This window comes from Furipterus horrens, unplaced genomic scaffold (assembly GCF_987537825.1).
Source record: "Furipterus horrens unplaced genomic scaffold, mFurHor1.1.pri manual_scaffold_16, whole genome shotgun sequence".
Taxonomy (NCBI): domain Eukaryota; kingdom Metazoa; phylum Chordata; class Mammalia; order Chiroptera; family Furipteridae; genus Furipterus; species Furipterus horrens.
Window position 1 is genome coordinate 12,603,573 of NW_028327186.1, and position 27,945 is coordinate 12,631,517.

Genomic DNA, 27,945 nt, shown 5'->3' on the forward strand with positions numbered 1-27,945 from the left:
TAAAAAAAAAAAAAAAATTCTCATTAGCACATTCTCTCCTGTGACAAATGATTCAGACATAAATAGTGGGTGCAAAGAAACTATGTGCTAACATATGTATCACCTTTGTTAACGAAAAAACAGAAGCAGCCATAGTGATTAAGATACATTCAGTTACTGATATAACTAGCTGTGCCCGAGTGGGCATTATCCAAAGAGAGATCGTGCTGCAGAGAAAAGCTATATACACACACACACAATGAGAAAATAAACCGCAAGATTAACGCATGCATGTTTAATACTGGAAAAATCACAGCCCTCCAAAATTTCTCCCCGTTTGTTATAAAAGCCCTCTGCACTCAACTAAAATTAAAATGATCATAAAAGGAGAATACTTGTAAAGCTTACTTAAGTCTTTTCAGCCACAGAAACTGCAATGGAAATAAATGTTCAGTCATTTTCAAAACAAAAACAAAAATCTAGTCTTCTGATGACATGCATGATTAAAAGGTCTATGCAAGATACAATGCTCTACAATCCCAATGACTAGGAAAAAAAAACCTCAAGTCAATTTTTAGTTTGCTGATGGTCAAAGGATTTTGTATTCCAGCAGGAGTTCAAATCTTCTGGATCTTTTCGCCAACAACTACTGGATTCTCTTTTCTGATTTTCTCAGCAGCATCGGCTTTGTAATTGTACGAGCAATTGTGTACATCGGAGTAACGATGTACACCACAGTAAACATTTCCACACCGGCATTCAAACCCTGAAAGTGAATTAATACACACATCTGAGTTGGATGCAAGGTCTAAATATTCAATTCCTTAGCATAATTAATGTTAAACACATCATGTATTTAGGACAACGGTCTAAACCATCATTCTAAACAGTTTTACAACCCCAGAACATTCTACACATTCTCAAAATTCGCTAGCTGACCGCTTCATATCTTGTATCAGGTTTGTACCAGGGTGAGTCATAACCAAGTCATGGCCACTGCTCTGAGCTCCATTTTCTTACCCGTGGCATGGCTCAGTTCCTTCCCATCAAAGACAGGCCACTCAATTGGAAATGTGAAACACTGCTCAAATCCCAATATTACAATGTGAAAACAGGCCTGCTGTCAGAGGCACTCTTCAACTTTAACTGAGAAAGACAGGATGACCTTCTGACAGGACTGCTAACCAGGAAGACGGCACCTGCGCCAGCTCCCCGTGGCTAACGTCCCACGGACAAGTGACCTGGACTTTGGCAAGGTGGTTAAGACCGTGGGACCCAGTGTTAAGCTGCCCAAGCATGAACCTCCTTACTAACAAGGGCAAATCACTGAAGTCTCTCTGAGCCTCAGTTTCTGCACCCATATTTAGTTACTTTAAGGATATAATGAGGAAGGTATTAAGCACTTACTACATAGTAAACACACAACTAATGCTACTTAGTTTAGAAAAATGTCCAAAGCTGAAGCCAAAAGAGAAATATAAGGAAGGTGGACAGTCTTTGCACCAAACTGACCCTGCCTTCCAAAATGAGGATTTTATGGTGTGATGGAATGACTGGAAATGGAACACAGGAATCAATATTTTAAACACTGACATGTGCTGTAAATTTCCTGTACCATATTTTTCAACTATAAAAATGTATCTGCAACTATAATAATGAAAAAAAGGAAGCCAACAATAACCCCAGACTGACAGATCAAAAAAGATGAGAATTAGTAAGTCTCAGCCCTCCAGTCATAAAGTTTGAGAGATTCTGAGATTTAGAAAGACTATATTTGACACTAAATATACGTATTTTCAAATGTCGTATCTGTGCATGTTTGGATGGGCCAGCCTTACGTATCTTTGTTGTCAGACTGAAATCTCCTTTCCTCTTTACCGCCGACCTACTCCTCAGCCCGAGGAGCCTTCCTGAAACGTAGCTGCACTCCCTGCCTTACCCGCTCCTTTCTCAGCTCACGCCGTACTCAGCACAAAGCCTGGCACGGCAGGCAGTACGTGGTCTCTCCTGTAGCTGCAGCTGCTTCCCCCGAACCCTCTGGCCCACAGCTCGGGCCCGGCGTCCGCTTCTGTCTGTGCGGCATCCACACCTTCCCCCTCGAGCGCCCGCAGCTCTCTCCCCGTTCCCGCCCGAATGTGCCCTGTGCTTTCCCTTCTCTGAGTTCTCCTTCAGAAGCTCCTCTTTCTGGCCGAAATGCCCGTTTCCATCAGTTCTAAGTCCTGCTCATCTTTCAAGTCCCAGCTGAAACAGTCTGCCTTCGGGACACCTTCCTCGATGTGCCTCTTCTCTCCTCTTATATGAACCAATCACGGCGGCCCCCGAATTCCCAAACCATCCAATCTGACTGCACTTACTGTGCTTCCTTCGCTGAACACCCAGGCAGGATCTGGACACGGTCAGCTCCTCTCTCGGCGGCAAAGCCACCTGCCAGCTGCTCCGGCCGCCAGCGCCGAGTACTTACTGCGGCAGCACGAGGCTCCTCGCTGCCTTCTCAGCCGGGGGTGCACTGACCTAACTTGCCTAATACTCTCCAACTCAGCTGAAATGACGTTTTAAAAGAAAACTATTCCTTCCACTTTCAAGTATATAATCAGATCTACTTTTACTTCTTTCAGCAAATTCAGAAGCTGAAGTGTGACTCTTACAGAAACAGAAACAATCCTACTTGAAGCCTGTGATAGTAAGCCAGGCATCCGTTTAAAATGCAACCTTAATTGTGAGCCATTTGATGTGGACCCTTACCAGTAAGTCCCACTTTCTTCCTGCACATGAAACAGCGGTTCTTTTTCTGTTTTGGTTTTTCAAGAGACTTGTTTTGCTCTTCAGACGGCTGTTGTGCTGTCTCTGATACTGAAGCTGACAAAAACAGGAAAGGGGTAGATTTAGTTATTCAGTAAGTGATATCGGGGTGGCTGCTGCCCCCCTCCCCCACTCATCTGTTATTCAGAGGATGACGAGGACTTTATTTGTGCCTGGGAAGATGCTCACAGTAAGTTACAAAGCAGTTTATATAATGATCCTTTTTGTTTAAAAGGTATGTAGGTATATATGTAATGTATATACACTCAAGCAGAAACTATACTGGCATGTTCATAGAGTCTCCATCTTGTAATTTTTGTAATAATTATGTATTTGATCAATGAAAAGGCATGCACACACACACTTAAATGCTACTTGTGTACCCTAAGGAAGTGGGTAAGAAAATGGCCCTATGCAAAATTTCAAAGCATTGCTGGGGTCAGAACTAAGTAGGCTACTACAAGAAAAAAAAAAGGAAAGGAAAATAAAAGGCTGAAACCAAGATTCAGTAGAATAATACTAAGTATGATTAAAATTTTCAGAATGTTTCACATAAAATCTTTAAAATGTTAGAAATAAAATAAATTGATGAAATTTTATAATCAGAATAAATGGATGCATGTAAGTCGTGAAACCAGGGCTAGCAGCATGACGATTCAGCTCGAACTACTGCCCCAAAAATAACGTGTCCCCCCCCATCACTAACACTCGGGATTCCCTGAACGCTGCCACTGGACGCAGCTGTAACATGACCTAGCAGACACGACATCTGGCTCTAAATCAGAGACGTGCCTTGGAACATGTCCCCAACCTCCCGATTTGATCACCAGACCTTCTCTTTTGGAATCTACTGCAGGCCCCGCCCGCAGCCAGTCCAAAAGGCCTTCCTCGGTCTCCCTCACTTCATCTAGGCTGTCTCCTTCCTCTTAAGGCTGGGCTCCAGCGCCTGTCCTGCAGGAAAACCCCACGCAGTTCTCGGCAGCCCTCCCTCTGACGGCCCTGAGCAGTGCCAGCCCAGCACCGGGCAGTGCCACACTCCCCACACTGCCGCCCACCGTCTGTCTCCAGTGGAAATCTCGCGAGGTGCCCTCCATTGTTTAAATTTTTGGACTCCCCACGAACCCCAGGCTAACGCCCAGGCCCTTCAAGGTCTTTCTCATCCTTGGTCCTCCAGCCTCACCTCTCACCTTGCCTCCTGGAGGCTCCATGCGTCAGTCACACAGAAGTACACGTCGTTTCCCTGACTATGTCAACTTCACTTCTATCTCTGGACTTCTGTGAGATGCATCCTCTCTATGAGGAATGCTTCTTCCGGGCCCTCGTCCCTTTCTTTACCTACAGCGTGATCACTGCACACCCAGACATTCTGACGCTAGACAGGAGGCAGTTCTACTGATATATACATTTTATTTTTGAAACAGAATACGGACACACAAAACCCTTCGTTTTCTGTAACAAACTATCCCTAGAATGTGCGCTGCACAGGGCAGGCCGCTTGCCTTGTTTACGGCTTTATCCACAGCCCTGGACAGTTCCAGACAAGGCCGGGCTGTATGCGAAGGGCTCGGGCAAGGTTTTAATTGCAATCCGCAAAGAATCTATTATATTTATTACCTTTGAAATCTGTAAGCCATAATATCTCATCTGTTCTCCCAATTATATTCAAATAAACTAATATAACTAATGTTCTATAATGGCAGTAACATCTCCACCAAAAGATCACATTTTTGACAGAACCTGTTGGCCTCCTGAGACGCCAACGCCGAACGGTTTCTGAAAACGGAGACGGGAGACGCTACGTGTACCTGCAGCCACGCACAGGCCACCCCACACCCCAGGGCGTTTCACGGGTCCACCCTGGGGATCCGTCTCCGCGGTCTCTCTGTAACTGACGTGCGTGCACACCCCTTCAGGTCCTGGGTCAGTGGGCCTGCAGGCCAGCGCTCCAGTGTGAGGCCAACTGGTGTCCAGGACACCCCACGGGACTAGGGGCACCTCAGCCCCTCTGAGGCTAGTGGCTGGTGGCCGGAAACGTAAAAGCCAGCACATGACTTCATGGGGAAGATGCAAATATTCTATAAAAGTCTCTGATCCCTAGAAATTCCCCATGTCCTCAGTTCTAGGTGAGACTTAAAACCAGAGCATGTCTGATCAAACTATGTTATGTGGAAGGAAGCAACTGAATCCCTTTAAAACTGCCAGTCAGTGGACTGAAGGCCAAAGGACCATAATCTCATTGAACCTGAAACCAAAATAAGGACAGTGTCCTCAGAACAGGCAGTTTTTCATATTCTGGAATGAGAATCGTTAATGATTGATAACAGGCAGAGGCTGGGGATTCAGCCATGGGTCCTAAAGGCCCGCCCGGGAGGCCTAGGCAAGGGCCCAGCGTTTGTGGAACAAACTGCACGGCACTGGCTGCTTTCGTGTTTCATGGGAACCGCAGCGAGACGGAGCCTCCCGGCCTCTGCTGTGAATGTACTTCGAGAAGGACCAGGCAGGTACATCAGTTTCACTACCCACGTGGGGCATCACACGCAAGAGGCACAAGGCCCTCTGATCCGGGCCCTGGGAGGGAGGAAGGAAGGAGGGAAGGAGGGACGGAGGGACGGGGGGAGAGGAAGAAAGAAAAGCACAAACGTGACAATGCGCACACACAGCGAGTCAGCACTACCCCTGGGGCTCAGATACACGCGGTGAGAAATGAAACTGGACGTCTGACGCCCCAAACAGGAAGCTCCAAGTATTATCATACAGCGGACACAGTATCGAGGTAAGAGAACGGGTGAGGCTAAGCGCTGTGGGGCCGGGGCCGCTGCTGCTCACGCCGCACGCCCGGTGGGCACACGCAGCCGCTCCGCAGACCCTACTGAGCGAACAAGCGTGTCCGTGACCCGCTGGGAGAAAGCTCAGTCCCTGTGCTGGACCGCCTTTGCTGACCTGCAAAACGAGGGGCTGGACCCAATGCTCTCTAAGTTACCTCTAGCTCAAAAATTTGCAACAAAATGAGGAAAATTTAAATATTCCAGAGAAAAATAAGCCTGTATGGTAGCAGAGTCCAAAAGAAATATGAGTCATATATTTAATTTTATATTTTCTAGCAGCCACGTTAGAAGATGACAAGATACTGCCCTGGCCAGCTGGCTCAGTTTGGTCAGAGCACTGCCCCAACACCCCACGGTTGTGGGTTTGATCCGCAGCCAGGGCGCAGACAAGAAACAACCGATCAAACGCACAGGTAAGTGCAGCAACAAAGCGATGTTTCTCTCTCCCTTCCTCATCCCCCCCCCCCACCAAAAAAATCAATCAATAAAAAATGTTTTAAAGTAGAAAGTGATAGAATATGTATTATCATTTAAAAATGTAACCTGGTGGCAACACATTCTAATTATAAGCAGAATACCCGCAGAGAAAAAAGCTGTTTCAAAGGACACGATTCTGAGAACTGCAGTAAGAAATGTTAGGAAACTGGCTCAGGCACACAGTTGCTACCCACGTTCCCTCTGCCACCTGGGGCAGTCTTCCCTTGAGGGACGCAAATGGAGACTCATAAGGAAAACAGATCCCGGGTAGGTCACCGCCCTGGGAAGAGGCGGCCCGGACGTGGCATCGGGAACGCACATCCACATCCCGGCCCAGGAAGCCGCACGACAGCTTCTGCAGCCCCATCACGGGCCTGCGGTCCCGTCCCAGCTCAGAGGACCACGAACGCGCTTCAGAGACGCTTCCTCCCTCTGTCTCCTTTCATCCATCTCTTAAATAGGTGGGAAAAAATTCTCTGCTTCTGCTCCTGTCAAGCACTTTTATGTGTTAGGAAGGTATGAGTCTATATATAGATTCACACCAGTGTGCATGTTTTATAATAAGACTTTCTTAATTCAACAGTAGAAGCAAGATATTTTTAAAAACTAGGCTAAGAGATTTTACACATTGAAAACTAGTCCTCCCAAGTGCAGATGAGAGTTATACCAGATTTTTCAAAGATTCTGCTATGCAGAAATTACAAATGTTAATTTTTGAAACGTATTTAAAAGTTAATACTGGTTTAACCTAAAAGCCATTGGAAAAAAAAAAAAGGCGTTTTTAAAATTTTAAATCTCCTCACACACAGAATTTCTCTTACTATGGCACCAAGACCACCTTTTGTATCAACGAGCCCAGGGCTAAGCAGAGACACCCTTCTTCTCCAGAGACAATGGATGCTGGGAAAACGCTCCACCTGTGACAGCGGCCACCTTGCAGCCTGCGCCCCTGGTCAGACGCGACCGCCGCCCCTCCGTGCACTCCCACTGCTGTACCGCACGTCCCACTGTGCGGCATCGGGGCGTCTTCCTGACACACAGCCTGCGCCCCTCCTCTCGAAACTGCCACGCAGCCCTCCCTTCGGGAACCTGGCCCGGCCTCTGCGGCCTGACGCTGCCCAGGAGGAGCTGGACGGCCCTCCGCCCCTTCGCTGCCTCGCCGGCCCCCTGCGCCTCCTGATCTGAACCCCTCGTTTTCGACCGGTGCTGAGGACGTCCAAACCTCAGAGCTGACACTGGTCACATGTTCAAATACCTGTTATCTACCCACCACCTGACACTGAGCGCTCTGAAATTTTCTTCCTTTCAGCTCACTCTACCTAAAACCCCGTGGCCACACTGCCTCCTGCAGCCTGTCTTTAGCAGGCCGCCATGGCCACCCCCGCCAACGGGAACTGCACACCGTCCTGGCCTTACTCCCAAGTCCAGTGGAAAACTGAATCGTGGGAGCTTTTCTATTTCTGCTTTAAACATAGCCCTCACCTGTGCCCTTCCTTAAACATTCCTATTTAGATAAAAATAAAATTATTCACTTATAATACTTATGAATTTATAAATAATGTCAGGTGGACTAGAATATTCAAATTGGACAAATAGTATATTTTCTTGCGATAGCAAAATTGGCAAAAAGGCAATTTATACCAGTTATTTACTGGGCATGAAATCAGAGCAAGGCATTAGCTGGCGTAGCTGATTTACCCCTTAGCAAACTGAAGCCAAGACTGACAGGTTTACCTGCCAACACCACGGAACACCACGCACCACGGAGGCCTCACCAGCGAGGGAGCCCGGGTGTCTCCTCTCTGTAATTCCTGCCACAGGCCAAGTGCCACACTGCGCGTCCTCGGGCCTGTCTTTCCAGAGCCCCACCTTCAACGAGCGCACAGTTTCACGCTCTGGCAGAACACAGGTCAGGAAGCCCAGGGACTTCACAAAGGCCGCCCCTGCTCTCTCCGCCCACTAAGAGCGCCTTCCTGCACAGTCCAAGTCTTCCCAGGTCACATGGACCCGCACGACAGGGCACCAAGAGGACGGGCAAGAACAGAGATGCCCCCTGTAAGTACAAGCAGCTGAATGTGACAGTTGCACTGGGAGTCCCTGAGGGTGGCTGCCAGTCAAGTTAAATAGTCTCCTCAAAAACCTGAGTCAAAACAAGAGATTCCTCTCAAACCAGGGACCCCAGGTTGCTTGGAGAGGAAACAGCATTTAGATTAAACTGACTGAAATAGTAAGAGCTGATAACGTCACACCACCACTCATTCATTTAAATATACTTCTCAAACTAAACAGATTTTGAAGTTTCTAATTTTATGCTGAGGACATAATTTTATATAAGTGGGACATGGAATCGGTTCCCAACATTTCAGTCAATTAAATATTGAGGATATAAAATGTTCTGCTCATAAAGAAAATAAATATAAAAATAGGTTACAATTTAAAAACTAGTACCTGACCTGTAACACTGACACATTAATTACATGACAAAGTACATGCTAGTTCATATGCAAACCTTGCAGGTCTTCCGTTGCAGGTACTGCTTTGTCCGCAGGCACACTGTCCGCTTGGGAAGATGCTACAGACTCTGATAAAAGTGACTGATTTGCTACAGGACTAGAAAGCAAAAATATTTAGATTTTAAAAGATCATCTCTGCATGAACAGGCCCTAAAGTGATATAAGGAAAAGTTCGACATATCTAAGTAAATCATTAAGACAAGAATTAACACAAAAATACTTTTTATAATTTAAACAGAACCATAGAGCTTTGAAACTAGAGACTAATTTGGACCAAAAGTTTATTGCTTTGGAAATAGAGCCACAGTATAGTGTGTGTCCTTTGTGTGGGAATTCACTTACTGAAACTAGCGTGATGGAGACACGCGTGAGGAACCCTAACACAAAGCTGTCAACGCTATACTGGCGAAACGGAACTGAACATCTCCTGTCATGAATCGGGAAAAAAACCTATGGCGCCCTAGCCGGGCAGAGCGTCGTCCTGATACGCCAAGGTTGTGGGTTTGATCCCAGGTCACGGCACGTACAAGAACCAACCAATAACGCGTAGTTCGGTGGAACGACAAATCCATGTTTCTCTCTCTCTCTGAAATAAATTTCAGAAAAAAACAAAAAACCTGGCTGGTGTGGCTCAGTGGCTTGAGCACTGGCCTGTGAACCAAAGGGTTGCCGGTTCGATTCCCAGTCAGGACACACGCCTGGGTTGTGGGCCGGGTCCCCGGTTGGGGGTGCGTGAGAGGCAACCACGCAGTGATGTTTCTCTCCCTGTCTTTCTCACTCCCTTCCCCTCCCTCTAAAAATAAATAAATAAAATCTTAAAAGAAGAAAAGAAAAACCTACGGAATAGAAACTTAGGATTTGTTTCTTAACAGTAGAATAAAAATAAAACAAATATTCTGCACTTTCAGGCTTCTAAATGTTACTCCCAAGTTAACAAGAAAAAATCCCCTACAGTACAAATAATACGACTACCACATCACGATATGAAACAAAGAGTGCTTGTGAGAGGGCTATTCAAAAAAGTGAGATACCAGTACTTGCAGAATAAGACTATAACTAGAAAAACTTAGCATGCTTCAGAAGGACTTCAGGAGTGGGTCAGAATGTATGAGGAGAAGGAATCCAGGAAAAGCTCCCTGGAAAAGAAATCTGGGACTTAAAAGACAACCCCCTTTCCCCCAGCTCAATGTAAAAACAAACAAAAAAAGCCTTTCCTAACCAGTCAGCAATGATCACGAGACAGATACACCTCTCGGCCAGTTGATCCTAAAGCGACTTCGCACAGTGTCCTTACAGGACTGGCCGCACCCACCCCGAGGCCACACGCACCTGGGCTGCAGAGACGAAGAGGCGGAGTCTAAGGTGGATGGAGCTTCGGGGACGCTGCCCTCTGTGCACGGGACTGGTAGCGACTCGGACAGACTACTGACAGAAGCTGCTGGAACGGGACCACGAGTCACGTTAGAGATGCTGCACACCGGGCACTCCCACATCTTATCTAAAAATATCAATATCAGCTTTCCACAAAATACAGTATATGAACTTGGTTACTTTTAATTAAGAATTTTTCAATACTGTAGTTTTCTAATGAAAATAAAAACTATATTTATTTTAAGCATGAGGGAGGAAACCATATGCGGGCCTTATATATTCATAAACTAAGCTCCACTTCTCAGGAGTAAATGTCCCCCAAGACTTGAACTCACAAACATCTCCCAAGTACCGGTGGAGAACTGAGCTGTTCATAATAAAAAGTAATGCAGCAGTGAGGCAAACCTCGGTTCAGAGTTAAAATCTGTGCTCAGGATATGAGGTTACATAATTTTCCCTGTTCTTCAAAAGACAAAAGTGTAGATGATGGCTTAATTTCAAAAACAGTAATTTATATTGATTTGATTTTAGCCTTAAAACACCCGAAGAAGCTTTGATGAAATGGCTTGAACACAAAGCCATGACGAGAAAGACACCACACAAAACGCTTGATGGGCTAAGGACCAGCCTGCAGGTGCACCGACCACGGCCACCTGCACCCTCAGGCGCTCACCCGCACAGGCGCGACCCCAAAACCGCACTTTGCAAAGCTTACACTCAGACTCCTCACGGTCCTTCTTACCCAACTGCTGATGCCTAAAGGCCCACCTCGATGCCAGGAGAACCCTTTGATTCCAACAGGCAGAGAGCGCAAGTGACGGGGTGGGACGGCGTTTGGTAGCACACCAGGTAAGACTATGACATGGATTTATGGTGGCTGTTTCCAAGGGGTAAAAACACTCGTATTCCCGCTTCCCCACCGCTGATGACCGCCGTATGCAACGAGACATTTTACTGCCAGGAACTCAGTAAAGCAAGGACAGTGCTGGGGCAGAAAAGGGTGTGGGGCACCCTACTGCTGCGCTTTCCAGAATTACCTACCAGGCGGGCTTATTCGACCATTACCACTGTTCTGTCGTTGGAGGTGCTCCTTGTAGCACACGGAGCACATGCCATTCGTGCGAGGGTTCCCATAAAACCCGCAGCCGGTGGGACAAAGCATGGGCACTTGGCTGTGATTAGTTTCTTGAGCCATGTCCTCTGCTGCACACCTGAAATTGACCGAGAATTAGCAAAAAGGTCACACACGGCATGCATACATCTTCCACATCTGCTTTATGTGATAAAGAAAGATCCTCATACACGCCCCTCGAAATCCTCTGAAGGATGTGCTGTCTCAAGACGGAGGGCTAAGATACGGAAAGAACAAGTAAGAACTGAAAGGACACAAACAGAACCTGCATCACTAATGCACGGCCCACCGGTCTGTCCCAGCTCAGAAAGTAACCAGAACTCCCAGAGAAAGGTCCTGTTCGGAAGACCCCACACCACCAGACGGCACGGAAAACCCTTTAAGTCCAGTGCCGTTTGAATTCCTAGTGGTAAGAAATAGACATGAAAAGTTTTGCTATGTTATACTGTTCATTTCTAGGCTTTTAAGCCTTGGTCCAAGCTCATGTTTTAACTTGTTTAAACAATTTCTTCTGTCTGAAAAGCATTTAACACAACAGCGATGCTGGGTAAGACACAGAGAAACGGGCAGAGTGCTGCCGAGTGAGAGGCTGGGCCACCTCGCTGGAAAGCGACCTGGCAGGTCACCCTGAGAGCCTGTGAAAACGACCCCTGGCCCTCTCGTTTTCCGAAAGAGCCTCCAATAGCATAACGCGGACACAGTCAGAAGGAGGAACGGGCGCAATGTGAAGTGCGTATACAGTATGTGGAGATAGAGCTGCCTTTCCGACAGAATGGAAGCTGCCTGGCTAAAAGGTGCGTTTACCAACAGAGGTGGGAGTCTGATTAGAAACAAACTTTAAAAAGGTTCCTCAGGAGGGTAATAAAGAAAAAAGACTACCCAACGCTGCTGCCACCAACTATTGTACACTGCCCGTCGGTGACATTAAAGTGACGAAAGACGAGAATTAAAGACACTTTCCCCACTGGTGCTTTAATGCATGGCTGGCAATCACATGCACCCACAGAAGATATTCAATTTCTATTAAAACTCAAGTACACAGCCCCAGACTGGAAGTACAATATGACCACCAAGACGTTACATATCACAATATCTGCTTTTTGAACAGGAAGATTAAAACTGAAAAACATAACAAGGCAATTTCCCAAAGCCAAACCGCCCTGCACAGCAGCAAATTAACAGTGGTTTTCAAAGTCAGGAGCTTTCTTATAAAAAAAACTATTATCCTGGCAGGTAAAAAAGCACAAAGGATTTCACAGCTTACTGAAAAGGGAAAAAAGGGGGGGTCGACCTTATTTATTCATCTTGAGGCCTCACCGTGGCCCTGGGCACGAAGATGCAGAGGAAGACAACCCACGCAGGGGATCTGAGCCCAAGAGGACATGCAGCGCTTGAGACGGGGCAGCCGCGGAGAGGGGGGACCCCTCCCTGCAATGCTCCTGCCGGGCAGGGGACCGCATGCGGCTCGGGTGCCCTAAGTGCCCCGCTGAGGGATTACAAAGCTCCCCCCACCCCGTCCAAGAGGTCAAGAATACGATTAGCAAACAAAGAGACGGATTAGCATGGCATCGTTTTTTTAAATGTCTATGAATTGCAGAGAATACAGAAAACATGCTTTCATCATCAAAACCACAACCCAGTACCCTCTCTACCCCCTTGGAGAGCACTTACAGAACTTACTAGGCGCCAAGGATGGCCTTGTTTTATTTATCTCACTGAATTCTCTCCAGAATCCTCTGACGTTGGAGCTACTGAGAACCCATTAAAAACGAGGACACTGATATTCAAAGAGACTTGAAATACTTGCCCAAGTCACGTATGTAGCAGGCAGCTAGGTTTTTTCCTTTATCTAAAAGATGAAGATAATGACTTTCAAAGTCCATCCTCTTACTTTGTGAACATTCATCAATTTTTATTTAAAGATAATTTAAAATTTCATTCATTATTCAACCTTAAGATATTATGCAGCTTTAATCAGCTTAAGCAAGCACTTGAGAAAGTCTGTTTTTCCTTTGTCTTTTTACGTAAGAAATTCTCATTAGCATAAACCTTGAAGATCAAAACTACACATGGATGTTTCTCTCCCTCCCTCTCCCTCCCTTCCCCTCTCTCTGAAAATAAATTAAATCTTTAAAAAAATAAAATAAAATAAAAATCATATGCCAGATGACAAGTCCATGTTGAAGACTTTCTGTTGCGTGCTATATTCTCCTTAAGAATTTAAATGGCACCCATAGGTCATTTTTAAAAAGGCAAAATGAAGACCGCATACAAGTACAACTGAAGGAGGCCCTTCTTCATACCATTAACACCTACATGTCTGTTTTCATTACTTCGAACGCTCAAACAAACGAGAAACCTGACACATCTTCAAGTCTCCCTTACTAAGAAAATTAAAGTAGAAGCCTATTAGCTCTAAAACTACTTAAGAGTCAACATTGGAACCTGCGTTGACCTGATCTCAACATTAGGTAGCAGCAATTCTCAAACTTGTTTCATTGGTGGTGCACATAAACTAATTACTAAAAATCTGTGGCACACCCCAAAATATATTTTTTTCTGATTTGACCAAAAAAAAAAACAGTGGGCGTAATTTTGATTCATTCACATCGGATCGCTCTTGTTGTGTTTGCCTGTTGTCATTTTTTTAAAAAATCCTTTCCCAAGGATATGTTTATTGATTTTTAGAGAGGAAGGAGGAGGAGGGATGGAGGAAGTGGGGTGGGGGGGCACCGATTGGTGGTCCCCTGTCCACACCCGGACCAGGGATGGAGTCGCCACCTCTTGGTGTGCAGAACAACACTCCAACCAACTGAACCACCTGGACAAGGCTGCTGACATTTGTTTACTTGACAATCTGACGGAAAGAGATCAGGGCACCTGACTAAACAGTCAGGTATTGAATGTTTTGAACACCCTCGCAGCACGGCGGGTGAAAATCACCGTCACACACAGATCACCTCGGTAACCTGAGGTTCCAATCCGACTCTCGCCGTCTGGCAGGCCCCCGTCAGCCATTCCAAACAAGCTCTTCTCTCCCATTTCTACGTGTAGTTATAAAACACAAAATAAACTGCCAGGCACCATGCTCTTTGACGCCACTTAGCATTCAGGGGAAAACAGTTTCCACTTCATCAACAATGTGCCCTATTTATTTAGTGTTCTCCTGATTTACTGGCTTTAAATCAGCTGGATGAGGGCCAAGTAGCTCCAATATATTTATTGCTAGGAAGTTCAAATCCCAATGACCTGGCTTTAAGTCAGCCAAACCAAAGATCAAAGAGAGTCTAACTCGAAATTCCAAAATAGAAGCAAGCTTAAAAAGTCAGTCTTCCTGAACTGATCGCCAGCATGGATTTCCCTACATAACCTTTCCATCAGTGTCTCCCAAATCATGACGAACAGCATCAGAAAACTGCCTATTCCTATGTCCTCCTCCGTACCCACTGCATCAGTTTCTGGAGGCTGAGCCCAAGGATAAGATGCACCAACAAGTTCCTAAGGAATTCTCAGGTTCAAGTGGGAGAACAGCCACCTTAGTACCTACCGGAAAATACTACTTTCATACATAATACGGCACGTGCATTTTTTATAGTTGAAAGAAAAATGGTTTCAAGGTACTGCAGATGTGATAAATTTTAGAATAATTTAGGTCAACTAAAATGAGGTGAAAGGCTGCATTTCAAAAGAAACGTCTCAAAAAAAACAATGGTTTCCCACTGTAAACCTTGGAAAACCACTACTTAGAATTTTAGCAAGTGCTTCTGGCTGGTCAGATGTAAGAGACACGGTCAGTACCCACTATGGCAGCTGGGACGGAACAAGCGGTTTTACCTTCTCAGCAGTTAGTGATGACGACAGCAACGAAAATGATTATAAACACAGAGATTTGCTCCTCAGATCTGGGGGCACAAAAGGGAGTAGCTACCCAGATTTGGGATTCACTGAAAAAAGATACAGCATATCTTTTAACCAATTACCTAAAAATTTAAGAAAATGATTTTGTATTAATGAAAACTATGTAATAGTCTTTTCAAATTATATATTATTGTGTTATAACATTTAAAATCTATTAAATTGTTGTTTTGCATTTTTATTATTTAAAAAGAACAGCAACAAACTTTTGAATAGTAAAATATGCCAAATTAAAAATTTGAGAAGTGTATGGCATTTCCTGCCTCTAAAATATTTTCATGGTTAAAACCAACCAAAAAATCAAAAATTTGTTTTTATAATGAGCAACCACAGATTTTATAAAAAATGTTTAACTGTATTAACTCCCAACTACAGGTAAGAATTCAACCCCTTAAAAGAAAATGATATCACGTATATTTTCAAAAGTTCTACCCACTTGATCTTTCTCTTTTACTACCAAGATGCTTTCAAAGCTATAAACGAAAAAGATTTTTGTTTTTGTTTATTTTGCCTTAAAATATGTTAGAGGGGGATAACGGAGAGAAATAGAGTAAAGGAATATAATATTTGGGAAAAAAAGGCTCCAAATCAACTACGTCTCAGTCCACCTCATCTTTCCAGACGAGAGGAGCGGCCGCCGCTTCTTTCCGCTGACATGAAGTCTGATGAGAAAGAATGGGTGTAGCCTGTTTTCCTACCTGTAGTTACGCACTAGCGGGTTTGACTTGTGGGCACAGGTAGATGCTTCGTCCACCTGGACGCAGCAGCGGACACGAGGTCCGGGTGAGCTGCTACTGAAGGAGGTCGGCAGCGCTGCAGACAACAGCCCGGGGACAGGGCGCTCGCTCTCACACAGCGCGGTCTCTGGCTTCTACTGAACGTCAGGGCTCCAGCAGCTCTAAAAATCAACACTTATCTTTATTTTCCCTATGTCTCATTCTTTTATCTTCTTATATTCTGCGCATTCTAAAATGCCTATCTCTTTGGGGATGTTCCAGAACACTGTCAGAAATGTTTACCTTAAAGCACCTTTAGACTCGGGCACTAAGCCTTCCGCACGCCCCAGGAGGAGGAACAGCACAGAGCAGAGCGGGAAGGAGCTGCAGAAGCACCAGGCCCAGCTGGGGAAGCACACCGCTCAGGGGTGAAGAGGAAGGGCTTTGGCCAAGGTCAGTTCAAAGTGTGGACCTACTTATCAGCGAAGGCAACCTTGGACCAATTAGTCAGCCTTGCTAAAATGCCTCGCCTGTTAAATGAAGGCAACACTATACTCACCTCTGGGTACTGCCCTAGAGAATGTTTAGTCCAGAAGCAGTAGGTATTATCATTCTCCCCAGGTAATTAAGAAAGTTCAAAGGGCAATAAGGAATCCAGAAAGAATTGTAAGCAGAGAAGGACAGACTTGATCACACCGTGCAGAATACAGCACAGCAAGCCAGAACCGGAAGTGAAGACCAGTGAGAGGCGATCTGAATGAGAAGCCGTGGTGTGGCCTCTGCTGATGGAGGGGCAAAGGTGTGGGTTCTAACATACCGTCGATTTAAAGTGGACAGGAAGCTGTGGCTACCTGGGGGTGAAGGAGAAGGAAGACCAGAACGACCCAGGATCCGGCTTCAGTGGCAGCACCACCCGCTGGCTTCGGAGGGGAGACGGTCTGAGACCCTGTTGGGAGGACAGACGAGCAGTTAGGGTCAGACTGGCTGGGCTCCTGCAGGTGTGGGAGGAACACTGATAAGCTGGATAAATACGGGCTTCAAGTGCAAACAAAAAACCTGGATTTAAGACCCAGGTCTTGGAATCATCAATACATAAGTATGTTAACTGAACATGGGGACTTAACATGACCCGACGGATACAGTGAGGACAGTGTGAATGAAGGTCCACATGCTATAAAATTCCAGACTGCGTGGTCGTCATGAGGAAACACGTGCAAATGACAGGCAGCGCGAACAGGAGGCGAGGAGAGCTTCAAGAAGGACAGGGTTACCAACAAACAAATCGCCCCCTAAAACACTCATCGACTTCCACAAAGAAGCTGCCACGAGCCACACTGCAGGCCTGTCCCGTCCCCACTACACAGAACAAGGAGCCCGTGCCACTGCTAAGCCCCTGGTTCTAGGTTGGTTCAGTTTTACCGACTATGGCCCACGGAAACCTCCCTTCTGTCTCTGTCCGCAGCAGACCTCGGGGCATCTCTTCTCCCCCCTGGATCCCGTGAGCTCCGCTCTAAAAGAACACGATGGAGCTACCACCATTCCCACCCCGCCTCAATGCTACGGCAGTTAGCTGCCTGACCTCCGGAAAACTGGTTTCTTCCCTGTGAATGACACGTTCACACCAAAAGGGAGTACTAGGTGTCCCTGGTTCTGCCAACCAGAGGCCAGTGTAGCAGAGGCAGCAGAGGAACAACGACAATCATTTCTCCAAGTGCCAGCGTCCCCAGAGTACTAGGGTGCCCATCAAAATGTAATCCACAGACACACTTGAAATGACTTTCACTAAACTTGTTATATTTACAATGACCTTCATCTCTCCCTTGGCAGCAATACAATTAATCTTTTAAGAAGAAAATTAAATACATTTCCTCAAATACAGAACAAAGGAAATATTCATGACATAAATATTTAAGCATGAACAAAAAATTTTAAATATTCAAGTGAAAACCATTCTATTCATGAATAAAGTATTTGTGTAAATACTGACACATCTAGGAAATTTAAAAGCACAGAAGATGTATTTCATAAGAATTTTTCGCTAATGAAAAGTGATGAGTTTTAAGGTTTTCTTTTCTATTCCAAATATGAAAACAAGTGTCTTGAAAATCGAAATTTTCAGATATGACAAGCAAAATACACATTAAAAAGAACTTTCCCCTGAAACAAAATAACCGACACACCAGTATCAGCTCTGAAAGTTAGACAGACTAAACTTAGTAAATTGGGGAAAAAAAGTACCGATAATAAGTTAAGTTATTTAAATTGCAAAATGAGCTAGACAATTTCAAGATTATACATGCTCAACGGCTGGCTGCACCAATGAGTCAGGAGTTTAACCCGCGACTTATCATCGCTTCCCTTTTAAAGTATTAGTATTTTTAATTGTCTTGATTTTTGCTTTAAAATGACTTTTAAAGTTTCTTCTGGAACACTGAGTTGTTAACAAGTTCCTAACCTGAGCGGTGAGAGCACCTCCCCGGTGAGCTGGCGAGGACCCACGCCACGGGCAGTCCCCTCCTCAGGGACAGACAGAGGCCACACACCCAGGCCCACCACGTGCATGGGGCCAGCTTACCTCTAACTGAAGACCTGGGAAACACTGGGAGGGTGCCGATATACCAATTTTAATTCCTAAATCTACAGATACATATTCTGTATCTCATTATATTTTAAAAAATCAGAAGTGCACAAACAGTGACAAAGGCTTTTCCTTTCTGTTCTGAGAGAGGTAACGGTAACTGGCGCTGCTTCAGCCCCCACTCTAAAATGTTTCTGAGATATTTTCTTGGAAGAAAACATTTCTTCTTGTATGCGCTTACCAGAAGCACGTCCTCAGGAAACCTGGCCGGAAGCACAGTGCCGGTGCAAAACAGTAAGGAAGCCCTGTAGTTGTGGACAGCAATCTACGTAACAAGTAAAATACCCAACAAGAAGGTAAGTAAGTGCTCACTGAAGTGGGTAAGAATTTTCCCAATTTCCTTCAGATGACTTTAATGTCCAGAAAATGGATTTAGATCCAACTGCCTATGAGAAAGTGAAATCTAAAATAGGTTATCAGTTTAGGCAAAACTAATCAATAAGTCGGCGGGCTCAGAGGCACACACATTCTGAAGCACACCCGCTGGGGGCAGGTAAACCGCTGTGTCCTTTCTGAAAAGCAATTTGGCCAATCAAGTGTTCATATCCTTTAATCCAGGTAAGCCCACTCCAGGGGATTTTTCCAAAGCAAATAAATCATTTTTTTTTTTTAAAGGAAAATATTTAAAAATTTACACAGACGTCTGTTTAAAACAATGCCTACTTAAATGGTGAAAAGTTAGGAACAATGTAAATACAAAACAGACAAAAGCCTAGGTAAAGTAAGGTCCCACTAACAAAATAATTATATAAGCAACAGAACTTAAAAACAGTTTTGACAACAGATGATACACTGTAGTAAAAAATCTGCACTTCTTCACAATTATGGGGAAAATATGGGAGGCTATAGAAGAGGGAAAAAATAAGAGCACCATACAGTAATCTTGTGGGTACTGGGTAACTTTTCTTAATTTTATTATAACATTATTTAAGCACTATTTAGAGCAGGAAAGCATGATCCGGAAGGAGCAACACAGCAAATCAAAGGTATACGGGCTGAGATGCTGAGCTGGCACTTGGGCTGATTATTCATTAAACTTTTCTTCCTTCATTTCCACGAAATCAAAGAACAATATAAAGAAGATATCTCTTAAAGAAAAATTCTGGTACTGCAACATAACACGATTATATCCTAAGTAAGAAATGTCAACAGATTCCTAGATACTTTTGAAAAAAAGTTTGGGTAGCCGAGTTACAGGTCTTAGCAATACCTATCCATTTATTTCCGGTTTCAAAGGGTGCTAATGGCTCGTCGACAGCTTTGAAATAAATAGTTTGAATGAAGGAGAAAGCAGTTTTACCTTGTTTTATATAAATCAATTAATTATCTTTTTAGAAAGAAAGCTGAAACTTATGAGCATATTAAGAATGCCAACATACTGCTGAATTTAAAACACACTGAAGTTAAAGGGGGGAGGATTACGCAGGCGGAACGGAGGGGATGAAACAACGGGCATTTCCATTCCCGAAAGCGCAGGACAGACTGGAGCCGCCGCTCGGGCCGCTCTCGCAGCAACTTCACGCCTGCAGGGGTGGGAGCGGCGGACCCAGCCCACCTCCGCCAGGTGTCATTCACAGACCCTGGGAGCTGCCGGCTCCCGGCCCGGCCCGGGGGCAGCGCCCGGCCCCGGCGGCGGCTCGGACGCCCGCACTGGCCCCGGCCGCGCCGGTCCGCACCGAAGGGGATGATAAAGGAAAGTCGGGCTGGATTCTCTCAACACCTATTTCCTGTCCAAACAGCCCTTTTGTTCTGCTTCCCTGCTTCACGTTACTGCTCGGTTCGCGTCAGGAAGCGGCAAGGCGGACCGAACCTGGCAGACGCGGACGCAGAAAGGAGCAGGAGTGGGAAACGAGGAGCATGACAAGATTAGAACAAAGATCCTACCAACAAAACCTCCACAATTCTCTGTTTGCTTCACCTCAGATTAACTTCACTTGGAGCTGTACCCAGCGCAACCGAACCTGAAGCGCAGGCCCCGCCCTCCCCGGCGCCAGTGGCTCCGGGCCCTCGGCCCCGCCCCGCCGGGGCGGCTGCGCGCGCTGATTGGCCGCGGCTGGGATCCATTATGGGCGAGAACTTTTCCTCGCTAGCAGGTTAGGTGAGACGCACCAAAACCCCCTGGCTAAGCTGGTTTCTTAAAGCCACAGCGGCGGCGTTTCGGGCTCCCCTCCGGCGCAGCGCGCCGCACCTCTTTTGTCCGGGCGAGAATCGACAACCACCGGCAGCGAGGACGTCGCAGGGGCGGCTGTCGTCGGCGGGCGCGGCTCGGCGGCCGGCCGCCCCGGACACGGGATTTTACACCCGAACCGCTCGGCGCGTCCGCGGCCGCGAGGCTGACGGAGGCTCCGCACACACAGACGCCGGTTTCGGCAGAGCGCGCGTCCCGCCCGCAAGTGTCACGACGGCGACAGAGAGTCCGCGGCAGCATCCTGCCCAGAGGCACCAGACGAACGGGCCGCTCCTGAGACCCGCGGGGAAGACCGGAACTTGTACACACGCCACGCTGAGCACTGCGCGCAAAGCAGGAACTCCAAGCGCCCCGCCGGGCTCCCGCTGCTTCCGCGAGCCCGTCGGGGACAGGAAAGCCTGGCTTTTCTACCCGAAGGAAGGGGAGGCTGCGAGATGCTGACAGGTCCGCCTCTGCGCGGCGAACGGGGGTCTGTAAACGGCAGAGCCGCTTGTTCTAATAATGACCCGTTCACGTAAAAAGTTTAGGATGGCTCGAGTGGTTTATTTTTTTAATGTCGTTTTTAAAAATAAGCGTGGGTACTATTTTGTACCCTACTTACTTCTTTAAGGCGGCACGGGAACCTTGAGATGCAGCTGAAGGGTATGCACACTCCCCTGAAATCCTAAATTATAGCAAATGTCATTTCTACTACAGTTTTCGAAAGCGAGTCCATGGAGACTCTGATTCTAAACAAAAAACGACGTCCTGTCACTTAAAACATGACCAAAAAGGAGAGACGGGACTGAGCTATTCCACATTGCTCGAAGACCTCCACGGTCTCAAGGGGATAAATATCATCTCAAGGCGGCTTACAGGTTAAAATTAAGGGTACTGTATTCTACGTCTCAATCAGGAGAAGCAAGCAGCAAAAAATACATAACAGGAAAGCAATTTCACAACCCAGATTATTTAACAGCAATATTGCTTCACAGGAACCAGCGGCTGCAGAGACTCCCTGAGCGAATGTGACAATACTCCTTTCTGAACGTCAAGTATTCAAAGGACTTCTTGTATATCCTTCCTGGGAGCTCAGGTTTCCCAACCCGTCCACGAAAAATAATTTAGAGGAGAACAGGTGCTCAACCACTTGTTCTCAGTCCACTTTTGATTTAAAGGGCAATTTTTGCTTTTCAAAGTTGTCAGCTTGTGACTATAATTTTTAAAAATGGTCTGCTGTTGAGAAAAGAAGCTTTTCTTTTGATAGCTGTGTAAAAAGTTAGCCTCATTCATCTTTCCGTTTTTTCCTAGCGTAGGCTGCCAAGGACAGAGGGAGCCCAGGTCTGCCGGGCGCTTCCTGTCATGTACATGTCCAGCAGTTTACTCTGGTATGTGGTTTGGCACAAGGAAATGCATGACTATTAAGTCTTAATAGCTGAGGATTCTGGTGCTTTTTCCTTTACTATCCTTTGGTCTGAATATTGGGATCCCTGTTTCTTTTTAATTTACATCTATTGTGTTGACCCTTTAGACTTAAAGCGATTTACTGTCTCATAGAAAGATCGCTCTTCTTTCAGCTAAGTTTTTGCTTTCTTATCTGTTTCCTTAGTGTTTAGTATTTTGCTGAATGGGATATTACCTCCCTTCCCTTCCGTCCATATTCCCCTTACGGAGTCAGAAGATACATCTCAGGAATTGCAAATTCAAATACATACCTCACTTGTAGGCAGTGTGGATCTGTCAGGGAAATGTTTGTGAAAATTATTTGGTTTCCTCATCAGTTGGTGGTTTTTTAGGCTTTATCCTAGTGACCCGTCATGTTTTGCTAATGTCAGAGACTGGTCCTTTTATCTGTGTGACCACCTGTGGTGCCCGGGGGTGACGCCAGGACGCATCTCTGTGTGGGAAGGATAGCCTGAGCCATTCTCAGCCCTGCAAAATTCTAAGGAAGTTTTCACTTCGCTCTCTTTGCACAGAAAGCGAAAAAGATTTTTTAAATGGGGCGGAAATACCTGATTAACAATTAAGAAAAAAATAAATAACTGAAGTTATTTCACGTCACATATTATGTCCAAATAAATCCCAGATGGACAGGAAGACAGATGTGAAAAATGAAACCAGAAATGAACTAGAAGAAAAGTTATCTGGGTAGAAGAATTCATTAAATATGAAAGTGAAGTAGAAGCCATAAAAGGAAAGCACTAACCTAAATTTCTTGCATGGTAAAAAGTCTTCCATAGTTAAAAAAAGATGTAAGCAAATAAAAGGCAAATGAAGAGCCAGGGAAAATCTTTGCAGTATGTGGCACAGGGCTGCTACCCTACAAATACAAAAGGCTAAAAACGGTATCACAGATACAAACCACCACCCAAAACGAGCAAAAGATAAAACCAGAAGATGTCCAAAGCCCCATCTCTATTCATCATCGTCATTAATTACGAAACAGAGGGTACATGTTAGTTACGAAGAGGGAAGGAAAGTAGGAAGAAAACACTCGTGCTGGCAAAGACGTGCAGGAAATGGGTATTCTCTCATACTCTTTGTTCCAACTTCATAGATTTGGTCAACTTTATACTATAAGAATGCTAGTCAAACTTTTAAGACAAGATTTGGCTATATTTGTGAAAAGACAGAAAATGTTCATATGCTTGAACTCAGCAATTTTAAGACAGATTAAGTCCTAGAGAAATGAAAACATGTAGGAAGACTGAGCTCTTATGGTGACCTTCACACCACAGTGTAGCAGGGAAAAAGGGTGAAAGTTACACACAAAAGCGACTAGTTACCTAAGTTCTCTCATATATCAAGAATAAAAACCTTATTCTAGATAGATGGGGACCCAATGGTAAATGTGACTTACACGTGAGGACAGAGACAATAACCGCATAAAACGGTCCAGATGACAGGTTCTACAGAGCAGTGACGCAGTCGGGAAGGCGGTCCGCAAAGGCTTTGCTGGAGGAGAGGGATTTGAGCAGAAACGTGACTGTTCCAGGCAGCAGGGGCAATTTTGAGGGAGTGAGCTTGGCGCGCTCAAGCGGAGGTTGGCGTGTCGGGGGGAGGGTGGCAGAGATGCGTCTCTGAAGCTGGCAGGGCCAGGTCGTCCAGACAGCACCGTTCACTCAGGCGCCACGCGTGGGCCCCACGTGGCTGACGGTGCATCTGAAACAAGGCCAGCCCAGGATGCGCCTGAAGTGGGAAGTACACCTCCGACATGAAGACAGTCTCAATAAAGAAAAGTAAAATGTCTCATTAAAAATGTTATACTGATTACTTGTTGAAATCACCGTATTTTGGGTTAGATAACACATATGGCATCTGCCTCTCTCTCTTTCTGTTGGAAATGTGGCTATGAGGCAAGTTTAAACTACTTACGTGGCTCCCACTGGGTTCGCACTAGACACTGCTGGTCTAGGGTATAAGTGCCACAGTAAAAAATTAAAATTTCATTTTGTCTATTGAGATGGGTCATATCTGAGATAAGCTTTGAAGGAGAAGCAGCCTAATAATGTTCACATTCAACTTGTAATTGTTTAGGGTATGAAGGATACACACAGACAGAAAGACTGGGGGTATGCCTGCCAAAATATGAACAATGGTTATTAATTCTTTGTAACATCGCATTCCCTCTTAAAAGTAAAAACAAAATACACTGCCCTTATAATAAAATACAAAACTGAGGTTTTTAAAAGCAGAACAGCCTTTCCAAACCAAAGCATCCTGATGATGTGGCTGCAAGTTACATAGACTGTTAAGACCAAGTCCAATCATTTCTCTTCCCAAGTCTTTAAATAAAAACAGGTTATTCAAAGCTATGCATGCTTACACACACGCCCCTTTTTCCGGAAACTAAAGCTGCTCCCTTATGTGTCACCGCACAGTAGTTAGCATGATAAATAAAACAGACTGCTCTAGAAGCACACCTTGGGGCGCTTCCAAACCTGGGGCTAAGGAAGGAAAAAGCGCTTCAATGTCTGGTTAACATATCCTGATAAATACCCACCTTCAAAACGTTCCAAAGGACCCACTAATCCTTTTCCTCAAACGCCCCACTATTTGCTAGGCGCTTTCCTTAACCAAGGTCAGCAGAACTGGTAGGATCAGCTCAGAACGGTTCCTATCCCAGGAGCAGGTTAAGGCACAAGAGACGTTTTAAGGACAGGCCTCCCTAGTTTTAAAGCACTCTGCTTTACTGTGCTTCATATATATATATATATATATATATATATATTTTTTTTTTTTTTTTAAGCTGAAGGCAAGACCCTCCAGCAGCAGAAGGATTGTGACTTGCTTTATTATCATGACCTGGAAGTGGACTCGCCATCTCCGAGGTACGCCTGTATTTTGCCAGATTACACAAGGGAGGAGAGGGGAACACAGAAAGAATAATTTATGTCGCATACAATCAAGTGTGGTTTTTTTCCTACTGTATTTATTTTTACATTAAAAAAGGAGTTTGCAAATAGTGCCAGACATTTTACATTGTGATTTCAAGGGAGAAGATTCATCATATACCGGTGAACAAGGAATCTTCCGGGTTTCTCATGCAAATGTTCAAAAGCTATGAACTAACCACTATGGTTATAAATATTCCACTAAAGAAGGAAAAAAAAAAGGAGAGAGAGCGCCCTGGGGTTCCATTCATTGGCTTTCTAGTATTTTAATCTTTGCTGTTCCTGACCACCCACCCAAACCTCTCTCATGCAACCCACATCATGTCCTCCAGGGGGGCTCCTGCACTTGTGCACCAGGAGTCAAGGAACAAGAAATGTTCAAAGGGTACAGCTGTTGATAGCAAAACAACACCAAAAACATAATCTACGTGCCCATGAGTAATGGAAGATGAACACCATCCTGTACAACAATGAAATGAATGGACCACAGTCACACACTATTTTTATAAAGCTCAAAAGAAAAGCAAACCTGCCCCAGATGGTGTGGCTCAGTGGACTGAGCACCGGCCTAACAACCAAAGGGTCACCAGTTCGATTCCCAGTCAGGGCACAGGCCTGGGTTCTGGGCCAGGTTCCCAGTTCGGGACAGAGGCAGCCACACATGGATGTTTCTCTCTCCCTCTTTCTCCCTGCCTTCTCCTTTCTCTAAAAATAAATAAATAAAATCTTAAAAAAAAAACAACAACTAAAAACTTATAAATATATAGATGTAAGTTTCTTTCTTTTTTTATAAAGGCAAGGGAATGAGCTCTAATAGGATGGCTCAGTTGGGTAGAGCATCTTCCCTAAACGCCAAAGTTGGGGGTTCGATCCCCAGGCAGGGTACCTAGAAGCAGCAACCAATGATGCATCGAAACTCGGAACAACAAATCAATGCTTCTTTCTCTCAAACCGAAATAAATAAAGGCAAAGGAATGATAAATACAAAGTCTCCCTGACTAGACGGGTCATGGATCAGGAGGCAGGATGCATGAGAACTGCAGAAGCAGATGCAAATTTTGGAAACACTCCAGTTCCCACTTTGGGAGAGGAGTCATGGATTTTTATTACACTGAACCTCTTTTTCCTGTACTGTTGCCTATTCTTTTGTGGTATTAAAATGTTCCTGAATACTTGTTTCCGGTTTTACTGCACTATACAATACATACAATAAACTGTACGTACTTAAAAGTTTAAGATGTGATCAGTTTTGACACAATGATCTCCACAATCCAGATAACAGTCCATTAACCCCCGAAATCTCCTCCTGTACCTTTACGATCCCTGCCTCCCTTAAATATATTATTTTTTAAGTTTTTACAACAGATTTTTATTAAAGATTAGTATCCCCTGCATTCCTAGAGCCATCCTTTTTTTTATCTATTAATCCTTCAGTCCACCGACAGTAAACAGTATTGATTGACAGGGGGAAAAAAAGTTAAAAAACAACTTGTTTGGGAAATTCAAATGTGCGTGTTTGGCAGAAAGAGAACTTCTCCCCCGTGAAAACCTGGATTATGAGTAACTCGGCAACCGTGCAAAAACTGGAAATATAATTACATAATGAGCCTGAACACTCAAAGCTTGTGGTCCTCCGGTGGGGCGACCACTCGGTGAGGCACGCGAATGGGCAGCCAGGGCTGTGCGCTCCAACCAATACGTATGCCAACTTCAGCTTAATCTTTTAAAAAAAAAACTTTTTCAGCAGTTTATTCTATTTTATATTTAAAAATCAAAGCCCGATTTTGATTTCAAAGACTTCCACCCTGTTCCTCAAACTTGTGCACGTCGGGCAACAACTTTCCAGCCGTGCAAACAATCACGACGGCGTTCGGACCGGGCGGCTCGGCCCCCACAGTCGGAAATAAAGTTCAAGTCCCTTCACACGCCGCCGTCACCCGTCCTGATCGCGCACAAGGACGACGTCAGAGCGGAGAGGGGGTGCGGAATCCCCGAACCCGAGCGGGACCAACGCCGGCCCCTTCCCTTCCGCGGGCGGGGCAGGTGGGAAGGTCCCGGAAAACCTGACCCGGAGCGCGGTGACAGGGACGCCCGGGACCCCCGCCCGCCAGCCGCCCCGATCGCGGCCGCCGGGGTGCCGCCCGGCGCCCCCACCTCCCCCACCGCCCCGGGACCCTCGGCCCCGCCGCCACCTGCCACCCACCGTCCGCTTCCGGTCGCCGCGGGAGAGCCGGGCCGCGCCTCGAGAAGGAGTGGAGCGCGGGAGCCGGCGCCGCCCGGGCCGCCCCTCGTCTCGCCTCACCTGGCGGCGGCCCTGTCCGCCGGTCGCGCTGCCCGCCGCCGGTCGCCGCCGGTGAATGGGGACAGGTGAGGCCGCGAACCCCCACTCGCTCCGGCCCCCTCGCCGCCGCCGCCGCCGCCGGCCTCTCGTCCGCTGTTTAGTAAACTTTTCTGTTTGGTTGTTCGGCCTGTGACGCGGCACGGGGGGCGCTCCCGATTGGCCAGTGCCCGGCGCTGACGCGGCGCCCCGCCCCCCGCAGTCTAATTATTACCGGCCGGGCGGCCCGCAGGCGGCGGGCCGGGGGCGTGGCCAGGGGTCGAGGCGCACGGCGATTGGCTGTATCCGCCAGAGGCGTGGCAGTGAGACACCTTCCTCCTCCTCCTCCCCCTCCGCCGGCTCTCGCGTCCCGGGCCTCCCTCGGAGGCTGCTCCCCGCCCCCGCGGTGGGAGCGGGCTTTGGGGGGGTCTTGCGACCAATCGAAGGGGCTGGGAAGTAGGTCCACGTGTCTTTGCCACCAATCAAGGCCCGGCGTGCTTCTGTTCAAGAGGAGTCGCGCTCCCCCTGCCGGCTGTGCAGCAGATTCCGCGTGAGCTCGCCCACGTGCAGCCCAGGGTCCCCGACCGTGCGAAGTCCGAGCTCGGGGTGCGCCCCGGAGGGCAGGGCGCCGCCTGGTCCCGGGCCAGAGCTTGCAGAGAGGAGCCAGCCGGGAAGCGCGCGTGCACACGTGGGCCGCAGCCC

At 46.3% G+C, this 27,945-nt stretch overlaps 1 protein-coding gene across 10 annotated transcripts; it reads right to left on the bottom strand.

The window, feature by feature from the left end:
• Positions 1-27,336, bottom strand: ZFAND6 (zinc finger AN1-type containing 6). 10 transcript variants are annotated; one of them, XM_090263797.1, is made up of 7 exons: positions 27,229-27,336; positions 16,581-16,673; positions 11,006-11,178; positions 9,923-10,091; positions 8,590-8,690; positions 2,722-2,835; positions 1-745 (listed from the first exon to the last, which is right to left on the bottom strand). In XM_090263797.1, the coding sequence occupies exons 3-7, from the start codon at positions 11,157-11,159 to the stop codon at positions 597-599; spliced, it is 687 nt and encodes a 228-aa protein (XP_090119923.1). In that variant the 5' UTR covers positions 11,160-11,178; positions 16,581-16,673; positions 27,229-27,336; the 3' UTR covers positions 1-596. The 10 variants fall into 10 exon arrangements, with proteins under 10 accessions (XP_090119923.1, XP_090119921.1, XP_090119926.1 ...); XM_090263795.1 differs by having other exon boundaries at positions 11,006-11,175; positions 16,579-16,673; XM_090263800.1 differs by lacking the exon at positions 27,229-27,336 and adding an exon at positions 27,130-27,192 and having other exon boundaries at positions 11,006-11,175; positions 16,579-16,673.
• Positions 27,337-27,945: the final 609 nt, after the last annotated feature.